General features: G+C 38.4%; 1 protein-coding gene and 1 pseudogene across 1 annotated transcript; both read right to left on the bottom strand.

Moving 5' to 3' along the window:
- On the bottom strand, nt 807-5697 carry LOC18791821 (annotated as a pseudogene).
- LOC18793288 (H/ACA ribonucleoprotein complex subunit 4) lies at nt 5341-8054 on the bottom strand. Its single transcript, XM_007222002.2, has 2 exons — nt 7810-8054; nt 5341-7412 (listed from the first exon to the last, which is right to left on the bottom strand). Exon 2 carries the CDS (start codon nt 7407-7409, stop codon nt 5634-5636), a length of 1776 nt encoding a protein of 591 aa, XP_007222064.1. The 5' UTR covers nt 7410-7412; nt 7810-8054; the 3' UTR covers nt 5341-5633.

Raw genomic sequence — 10855 nt, 5'->3', positions numbered from 1 at the left:
TTTTCTTTGTTACTTTCTCAGGATTACCAAACATTAGAAAGAAATCTTCCATCTTCCATTTCTTGGGAAAAACATGAGAAATTATTTCCCATCAAATCTTTTCCATGAACCAAACATACCGAAGTGTAATTCATTGGATTAATACATCATCTTACACATATTCCACATTTACAATTTTGTCTCGGGATTGATACAAACATTAATTTTGTACCCTTTTTTTCTTTTATCAATACATTAATTTTGTTTTGTTACTTCTCATTTGTACATTGTATCAATCCGTTTCACTATACAGATATCCTCTCGAACAATCACTCTTTCTGGTATTGAATTGATCCATGTTGTGTTAGTAAGCAGCAATCCATTCTTGCACAAATTAGTTTATATCACATCCATGTCCTTTGCAATCATACAAGCATGCGATTAGTGTGTGTGGCTCATATTGAACTACTAGCTCCTTCTCATGGGATGAAATTCTTTAATGAATCTTATTGATCAAAACGTTCCGTCTATTCTTCTTTACAAATTACAACTGGGTTTCGGGTCTATAAAACTGGGTTGTGTCGAAAACAGGCACGATATACACAATGTATATAATGTGTTTCATAGATTTAAATATACACTTATGTGAGTTTCACATTAAAAATCCGTAATCAACTAGGGGATTAGTTCTGATTCCAATTCCTTGATTACCCTACATGTGAGAGAGGGTGTATATTCTGGTTACATGCAATAATCTTTTGCTTAAAATACAGCATCCTGATGCCCTAATAGTTAAGAGGCCTTCTCATATTCAGATGCACGACATATCATGAAAACACAAAATCCCATTTTCACTGGAACAAAAAATAAATAAATACATAAATAGCTTGAAGGAAGCTGGCACAAAAACTTGAACTGTTTTGATTCTGCAGTCAAACCGCTACCTACCAATAAGTTACCAACATTAACCGAGTAGTGAATGTGTAATCATGTGCGGGGCTAGCATATCGGACAAATGAACCGGATAAATGAAAAGGGAAAACCCACACAAATAGAACTAGACAACGAAAAAGGTTAATGCAATTTATCACCATCCAGCCACTGAAGTGAAGGAACTACCTTGACCAAAAATGACTTGAAATTTTCACCAGCAATTGCATTCCCCGCAATGTCTAATTGCATCAACCTCAAGCTTTTAAAAATCAGAAAAGCTTTCATCAAAAAAAAAAAAAAAATCAGAAAAGCTTCCCAATAATTCGTCACACTGACACCCCTGGGCATAATTTCGTCACAGTTTCAACAAGTTTCCTCTGTGTGTGCAAGAGGAGATGAACAGAGATATCTTGTCGTGTCAATCGTGTGTAAACCTATCTCATTGTAAGAGATATTCAGAACTTTTAGTGACTTCAGCAATCTCAAAGGTCCCAGGGCAGAGAAACTACTGAATTTGTTGACGCTCAGATTTAAGCAAGACAGAAGCTGCATTGCCTCCAATCCTGTCCAAAGAGCCAAGTCAAAAAGATGATTTGCCACTCACAATCTAAACAATTAAAGTTCTGTATAATTTAGAAGTTTTAGCATTGCAGCTAGTGTAAGAAAACAAAAGCTTTCCAGAATCCAATTTCTAAATCATGCGATGTCCTCTAACAGGCTACCAATATATTCCCAGATTGACCAAACTATGTATGTGTGTATATAAAATTGTTTCCCAACTATATGAGTTCCACGGGAAGACGGAAAGTCGGAAACAAATAAATTAATTTTTTTGGTCATAAAATAAATAAATTAAACTATACCTATATGCAATAAGCACAACTTCCCAAGTAAATTGCAGGAAATTAAACACAATCTGGATAAAAAGAAGGCAGGGCTACGAGATAGACATAAATGATTCACAACATGAACAAAAGTAAGCACACCTTCAATAGAACAAAGTTCATTGTGGCTGAGGTCTAGCATGCTAACCCACAATAATTTCTCAATAGACCCTATTCGTGATAAGGATATATTATTTAGTCGTACACACTTATAATTACCAATGCTTGCAGAAGACAAATTTTTATAACTACAGCAGTGTCTCTGCAGAGACTCCCTGTTGGAAGTTACCTGCAATACCCACAAAATGTGATAAATAAATTATAGAATCCAATATTTAGAAATCCAATAAAATAGCCTATCCAATCACTTCAAGTGAAGTTGAAACACATAGCTACTGACATCATTTAGGACCAGTCTTAGCAAGAAGCAAAATTGCAACACCCAGAACAGCGGATAATGTGCTAGGGCAACAAATGCTTTATCACTTCAGAAATTATATTATCCGATTCAAGTGTCATAAGCATCCTATAAACAAGGTATCAATACTATCCAATTCCCTGGTACTAAAACAATGGTTGAAACACAGATGCATCAACATGGGTGTATTCATTCATCACTTTCATCCCTAAATTAGATTATTTGATTTTAAAGCATTGAAGTCAGTGTAGTCCAGACAAAAAGGTATTGACCCGAGGCGCACATGTAGCAGCACCATCGACAAGTAAGGTCACATCCATAAAGGATTGAGGATTATGCTTGACTACATGAGAAGAAGAGAGCATTACCTCCTGCGGGAAAACTAAGCTCTGCTGATCTTTGTAATACTGAGAATGCAAGGATCCAACTTTATTAAGTCTTTATAAAGTTCAAGAACTTCTTTAGAATCGACTGTTTTGTTTGTAAATCGGGACAAAAGAACATTTATAGCTGTCAACAATCTTGCAAGCGTCAGAATTCCAATTTTACTGCCAAAAAAAAAAAAAAAAAAGACAAGTTGGATGACTTAGAAAAATAAGGAAATGTAACAAAAGGGCAACTTCTAAATTCAAAGCGGCCATAGCTATGAAACCAGCCTACCAGAATAACAAGTTCTGGAATAAATCTATTTCATTAGCAACAATCGCTGCACGCCAATTTGAAGTGTTTGGCTCATGAACATCATTAATAATTAGCTGATCAAGAGAAACTACTTCATGTGGCTCCTGCGATTTTGTTTGGAGTGCATGAAAATTTTCATCCTTCCACAAAATTATATCCCCATCCAGGTCTTCAACTTTACCTCGTTCAGTTTCTCCCAGGCATAGATGCACTTTGAAGTTAAACTGTGTCGGATGGCTATAAGGAAAGCCGTTTTGAGATATGATGCCCTGAGACTGTCCAACACTAATTTCCAGCAGATAAGGTTCAGAAGAATGAGGGTTTGCAGCTGGAAATATAATATGAGTAACCCAAGCTTGGAAAAACTGGGATCTATTTTGTATAAGTGGAGTCCAGTGCAGATCATTTTTTGTGCAAAACGAAGATTCAATGGTTATTGTCGATGAATTTACACCTTGAACAGCTTTAGTAAAATAAAGTATCAGTGGAAATGTTCCTGAACTGGAATGGAAGCTGTCAAACTGAGACAAAGAACAGTCATCTGAGCACCTATTTCTCGATAGAAGGACATTAGATCCATGGGAAGGCCAAGAAGAAACAAGAAAAGGAGCATCCACGTTCACCGTTTGCTCAAGAAGTGAAAAATGATAAAACCAACCACTTTGATCTTCCGTACCCGCGACAATAGCACCGTCCACAAGCTCATACTCATCATGCAAAACCTTCTCTTTTGAGGAAAATCCTTGAGCCTTTTTCTTCAGCAAACCAGACAGAAGTACTCTGCAAGTTCCTCAATTAGATTCAACTAGTAATAAACATGTTTAAGCAAGGGTGCATCATAACGCAGAAGATGGAATCACATAATTGAGCCTTCCAAATGTTGTAAATATATTTCCAACGTAAACTGAAAAAAGTAGCCTTGTGAACTACTATATGTACGGGTTTTTTTGTTTGGTCAACGCTGGGAGGTGGGGAAATATTACTTGGGTTTTTCAAGGTGCTGCTGAGGGGGAGAGGGAACACCTCAACCACTGAGGTAGGAACCCATTGGCACTATATGTATGGGTTTGTTGGTGGAAAATGGTAATACAAGAAGATGCATGACATGTTACAATCCGTTAACAAAACAAAAGAAGCAGCAAGAGAAGAACCAAAATTACAAGTAACAAAAACGAGGAAACATAATTTACTGAGATCACAGCAGAGTCAGAGTTATAAATAGATCATATTCAGACTAAAGCAGCTGTTTGGTGACAACATATTCGGATCAAACAATCAACTTGAAATGGTTTCCAATTCCAATTATTAAACTTAAATTGGTAAAAGAAAATCCAAGTGCTACCTACGATGGTGCCACACTGAGTAATTGCTCAAATTGTCCTGGTTATCTTGTATCATTTCGTTGGTAAACTTCAATTCCTCATGGTCTGATGTATTGAACAATGCAGCTAGAAATCTGAAAAATGAAAATAAGAAAAGAAAAAGGAACCAACTAAATTAAATAAGTTGAGGTGTCAGCACAAAATGGAAATTGGTAGCTGAAGTTTGACCTGCAGTGATTCCAAGCATGGAAATTACGGGAATCACGCTTGAGCAATGTTTCAAGAAGCTGGAGTTCGTGGTCTAAATAATCATTCAAATAAGATGAAGAAGAATGAGCCTTGCTTAGCCTTCTTAGCACCCATTCACGATGATACCACGCTCCGTAGGCTTTAGGATTCGTTCCCAACGCAATCTCAACCTACAGGAATAGGAACAATCAATAAGAGACATCAATTTCAAGTCTCTCAATCCACAAAACAAATCAAATCAAAATCAAACAAACCAGTCTAAGTTCTGGGTCGAAAATGGAGTTGAAGTCTGGGTGGGAAGCAGCGAGTTTGTGTTGGACAGCGAGCTTTCTGTAGTTCCAAGCAGTGTAAAAGTCGGGGTTTATCTGGAGGGTTTTGGCACTGAGGTCGAGAGCTTCCTCGTTATAAATCTTCTTGTGGTGGTTGTATAGGAGTTGAGACTGGAGGGACCCAAGCTTTTTGCCCTTGCCTGCTGAACCTGCTTCATCTTCTCTTGTCGGGGCTTTGCGGGGTCGTCCGTGCATTTTAAGATCACAGAGACAACCCTTTTTCTCCCTTTCCTCCACAAATCTTCCTTCTGTTTTTAAGAGGAACCAAAACAGTAGTTATTAGGGTTTAGGGTATGCAAACAATGGTTTCTTTGTAAAGGTTTTAGCCCAAACGCAAACAAACAAATAAATAAATAAAAAACCAAGTCCGTCTTTGAAACAACCATGAGCCCAAAATATTATGTCCACCGATTTGCATCGATGATGGGTTAGCGTTTGCTTGAATTCTAAACTCGTATAAATAATTTATATGCACAGAGACAGAGATACAAACCAGAAGGTTGAACTCAACAGCATCACTGAATGGTTGAGACTTAAGGAAACCGTACAGCAAGCGAAGTGCATTTTCATTCATACGTTTGAGGGAAGAAAAAAAAGACAAAAAAAGGGAAAATGGTGAATTGAAATTACTCAGACGACCAAGAAGAAAACAGCCTGCAATACAGGGCTAAACTACGGAAAAAAAAACTAGTTCGCCCTGAAACAAGTCCATTAAACTTACTTATATAAGATAAGAAAATTTAAAGTCATACGAAAATTCTCATTGTAGATGGAATTAAAAGAAGGCATACATTCAAAACTAGTTCTGCCATTTAAAGATCCGAATCCTAAATCCTTCCTAATCCTCTTCTGCATCTGCTTTATCCTTTCTTTTTTTCTTCTTTTTTTTCTCACTCTTATCAGCCTCGTCATCAGCGGCAGTGGGAGTCGCAGCACCATTGTTCTCGGCCTCTTTGTTTTTCTTCTTCTTTTTCTTCTCAGACTTTTCCGTTTCAGGTGAACCAGCTTCAACTTTATCTTTGTGTTCCTTCTTCACCTTCTTCTCTGACTTCTCCACATAGGAAGCTTCCAAAACACCATTCTCTTTGTCCTTTTTCTTCTTCTTTTTCTTTTCTGACTTCTCAACTTCTTCACTTTTGCTTTTCTTAGCAGGAACAGGAACAGGGCTCTCTGCCCTTTCCTCTAGTTTTCGTTTACACCCCTCCTTAGCTTCCTCTTCATCCTTGTTGTTGTCCTTTTTCTTCTCCTTCTCCTTCTCCTTCTCCTTCTCCTTCTCCTTCTCTGCCACGGCAGGTTCAGTGCAGAGCGCAGCAGCAGTGCCTGCAACAATAAAATCCCCACCTGTAGGTAAAACCACATTCCTGATCCATTCTTGAGGGGTACTCTCAGTAGGCTTCCCGTGCCTATCCAATTTCCCTTCTGCAATTAACTTCTTCTTCTTGGACGCCCTTGGTCCCAATCCCCACTTCCTTGGGTAAGTATCCCGATCCATCACCACCCTCTTAATCTTTGCCACCACACCATGATCACAAGTTGCCATCACAGCAGTGGTCATCTCAGCAATTCCCAATGCAATTGCTTCTCCTTTGGTACTCATAAGCACAACTTCCTCTCCAACCTCAATATCATTCTCAAACCTGAGCAGCCCTGGAATCATTAACTTGGCACCATAGCAGATGGCATTCACTGCTGAGTCCTTGACAACCAATCTCTTATAACTGGTCAAGAGCACCTCAAGAGGCATAATGACCCTCCTCAAATAACTCTCATCCCTGTAATTATCGTACACCCATTGAGCATCCATGACATCGTGCATGGTAACCATGTTGTCTTTCTCGCCCATAATCCCAGACCTGACCCTCCTTAGCTCCTGCATATGCCCTCCCACACCAAGAAGCAAACCCAAATGGACACAGAGTGTACGCACATAGGTTCCTGCCTCGCAAGAAATCCAGAAAATGACCAAATGCTTATCTGCATCAAACTCAAGAAGCTTGCTTTCATATATAGTCCTAATCCTAAGCTGCCTCTTGACTGCTGATATCAAAGGCGGCTTCTGAAAGACAGCCCCAGTGAGGGCTTCAAGGGCACGAGCCACCTTGGCAACATCAGGCACGGCTGAATGCAAGCGTGCAACACAGACATACTCTTTCCCTGCACCCTGCTGGGACTTGACAAGTCGCGTGGCTCGGTCAATGCAGACAATGAGATTACCCGTAACCTTAGGATCCAGAGTACCACTGTGGCCAGTTTTCTCTACGCGAAGGATGCGTTTAATCCAAGCGACAACCTCGTGCGAAGAGGGGTTGGCGGGCTTGTCAAGATTGATAACACCATATCGGATGTACTCGGCAAGAGGGCGCTTAAGGGGCGAATACCCGGAGGGAAGAGGGGTGTAGTGTCCAGTTCGAACATTGAGGCGGTCATAGTTTTTGAGAAGGATAGGCCACTGAGAGGTGTCCATGGAGGGAGTCGAGCTCTGGGGCTTAATCATGAAGTTTTTGTCCAAATCATTGTCTTTATCTCTATGCTTTTTCTTCTTCTTCTTCTTCTCTATATCCGCCCCTTTCGCCACAGCCTTCACTGGGGCTCGATCATCATCAGACGAAGCCATTTCCTGCACATTAAACAGAACACAAATGAAAAAAGAAAAACTAGAACAGCAGGTAAAACCCAACATCAAATACAAATTTTATTATGGGCAATATATAAGAGCAAATAATCGCTCTGATTTTTCCATTGTCAAACAAAAAAAAGCTTCATTAATCATTATATGCTTGGGGATATTGACTTTCCAAAACAAAGCATCATCATTACGTTCCCAGTCCAAAGATTAACACAAAATAGCAGGGGTTTTACAAATAAACTAGTTTCAGGTGCAGTGAAATGTTAGGAACCCTATCAGCTTCTAAAGACAAAAGAAGAGACTTTCACATAAAAATCACTTCAGGTATTCATAACAGAAAACCCAAAAGAGGGCAAGTAGAAAATCAACACTTTTTACTTAAAAGCACCTAATCGGAATGGTTCGGCGGCGGCAGAGATGGAGAGCCAGATGTGCGGCGGCGTCGAGGAAGAGAAGAAATATGTCGCCTGACGGGTAGGGGCTTTAATAAGAGAGAGAAGAGAGGCGAGGGGAGAGAATGGCGGGAGTTAGGGTTATGCAATTAACCCTGCTATTTTATTTTTGGGTTTTTAGGTTGAATGGTACTAAACTCTGACCGGTTCGCATTTTTGTCCTTTAATTTTTAAAATTGTTCTCTTAGTCCTTTAATTTTAATTTTGTTATGACAAATGGTCTCACAATTTAGTTATGTTAATTTTTTCATTAAATTTATGAGTAAAAGAGTCTTTTCATGTTAGTTTTATTTCTCCCCATTGTGAAACTCTCCTTCCCATTAAAATCAGTTGCAACCTCTTGCCAATACTTTTATTGGAAGACAATATAATGAGGTATCCACAAAGATAATGTAGGATGAGTGTGGACATTTGTGTTTTATTTATGGTCATTGTGATGTTGATGATGATAATAGCGTTGAACATGTCTGGAAAGTGTATGGGAGCAAGCGCAGTGAAAACTTTGGAGCTAATGTAATTCTATAAATTACTTATGCAATCTTGAAATGTTATTAGTTATGAAAATGGCTTATGGAATCTGAAAAGTTTGGTTATTTCTATTCTTAACTCATTGACCTCAAGTGATCTCGATTTGCAAATTGCATCCTCAAAATGAAACTCTGAATTTTTAAGGTCAGTAGCTCTCCTATATTTCTTGAACGTTGGTAGGCGAATCCTCTGTTTTTTTGTCACATAGCTACTGTTATTCTCATCATTTGAGGTGTTCCCATCAGAATATAAAGCATTAGAACATGCCCCATCATCAGAAATCTATCCTAGCCCTTGAGCTTCAGTCTCAACATTCACTTGTTCATTACAAGGCATATCAGAAATACCTTTTGAACAAATTTCAGAGCAAAGGCGAGTTTCACAATGGAGAGAAATAAAACCAACATGAAAAGACCCATTTACCCTAAATGTAACTAAAAATTTGACAAAATTGACGATGTGACCATTTGTCCTAACGAAATTGAAGTTAAAGGACCAAAAGAACTATTTTGAAAATTGAGGGACCAAAATGCGAATTGAGTAAAAATTTAGGGACCATTCAACCTAGAAACCCCCTTTTTTTTTTCTCTCAAATGGGAGGGCCTTTAGATAAAAATTACAAATTCTTGGCTAAGAGATTGGATTACTTTGGAAAAAAAAATCCTAGACTTTCTCTTCCCCTATAAGTCTTAAAGGAAAACTCCATAAGGGGAGGAGGAGGAAGAAGCGTCATTGCCTCTCATCCCCTCATATTTTATCGTCTTTTCTTTTTCGGTTAGTGAATAAGTCCACTTGGGCGTTTTGAATAAAAGGCCCTCGTCTTTTCCTTTTATAAATACTTACACAAGCAAAATAAGAATGAAACTAACTGCATTGGATTGGATTCTCACAAGCAAATCCGTCATCCAATTCAATCATGTCGGTTTCAAAAATTAGTAAAGTAATTGTCAAATAATCAAAATAAAATTGAATTGAATTGGATTTGATCGGCCAGTTTGGACAAATTGGAGACGTCTAATCTGCTACTTGGGCAAGACCAAATGTCTCATCACTCTGCCCAAACACACTCAAAAATCTCTTCTAACTCAGGCACCAGAGTATTGTGGGTATGTATGTGTCATACCAACGCCACTTAGGCGACGTGTTTCACCCTTGCCACTGCTCCCTAGAGCACATCCATCGTGGCTCTAGACTTTGACATCCAAAGTCTTAACATTCACCATACTAGAATCTCACGTCAATGGACATCATGAATTTGGCTATACATGTAGAGCACTTTCATATTTTTGTATAAATTTAGTTGTGCTTCTCGATAGGGCTTAGGGTTTAGGCTTCAAATTTTTTTCTTTTAATTTTTTCAGTTTTCATTTTTTAAAGACATTTTATTTTAATCTTTAATTACTTTTTGAATATTTTAGTTCAAATTTACGATTTTAGTATTTAAATTGATGTAATATGACGGTAGGATGAATTTGACACAAAATAGGAAATTAGAGGATAATTGGCGTGAAAAAAAGAGTAGATGACCAAAACGAAACTCGACATAAGTGCAAGTAGGGGTCGGCATTTGGCTTGCGAGTCCATGGGCCGATGTGGACCCGTGTATAGGTCATGGGTCGTCCCGTCCCGTTGTTTAGTGGGCTGAGCTTGGGTTGTGTGCTTAAAGCCCAGCTCGGCCCATAGGTATAGCCCTTTCGAGCCCATGAAAGCCCAGCCAACAAGTCCATATACATATATATATATATATATATATATACAGTTCCGATCTCTTGGACCACAGGAGTCCAAGAGATTTGTGGTCACTCACCGCTGAATGTAAATTCAACGGTTCACTCAATCTTGAACTCCTTTTAAGAAACTTTTTTGAACCATTAGATTAATATCCAACGGTGAGTGACCACAATCTCTTGGACTCTTGTGGTCCAAGAGATCAGGACTATATATATATATATCATATTATAATATATAAATATAACTGGGATTGGGATTAAGGCTAGTAACAACTCGTTTTAGAGCTGTTGGTTTAGTAAAGTCCCGTTCCAAGCCTAATAGCTCGATTAAAAAAAAAAGGCATTTGCCATTAGGCATGGAAACACGCTCATATAACATAGCCGGTCTCACTCAATCTCTAAGACCTAGCTGCTCTCACTCGACCTATCCATCAGGCACAGAAACACGCTTGGTAAAGTCCAGTTGCTTTGCTACTATTATGAACTTGTTGTGAAATTATTGCAAGCGCACAATCCATACAAGTAATATAGGAATAAGTAGAGTGTCGTTCCCACGAAGACTGTAATTTCCTATTAACTACCAATTATGATTAATGCATAAGTTTATTTGAACAGTTGATTAAGAAGATTGATTAATTTTAAGAAAACTAAAACAATTATGAAAAATAACAATTTAATTAACAATAGAAAATTAAGATGATGAGACACTAGAGCATCCGACTTC

The sequence above is a fragment of the Prunus persica genome, chromosome G1, assembly GCF_000346465.2.
Source record: "Prunus persica cultivar Lovell chromosome G1, Prunus_persica_NCBIv2, whole genome shotgun sequence".
Lineage (NCBI taxonomy): Eukaryota > Viridiplantae > Streptophyta > Magnoliopsida > Rosales > Rosaceae > Prunus > Prunus persica.
This window is presented reverse-complemented; position numbering and strand designations above follow the sequence as displayed.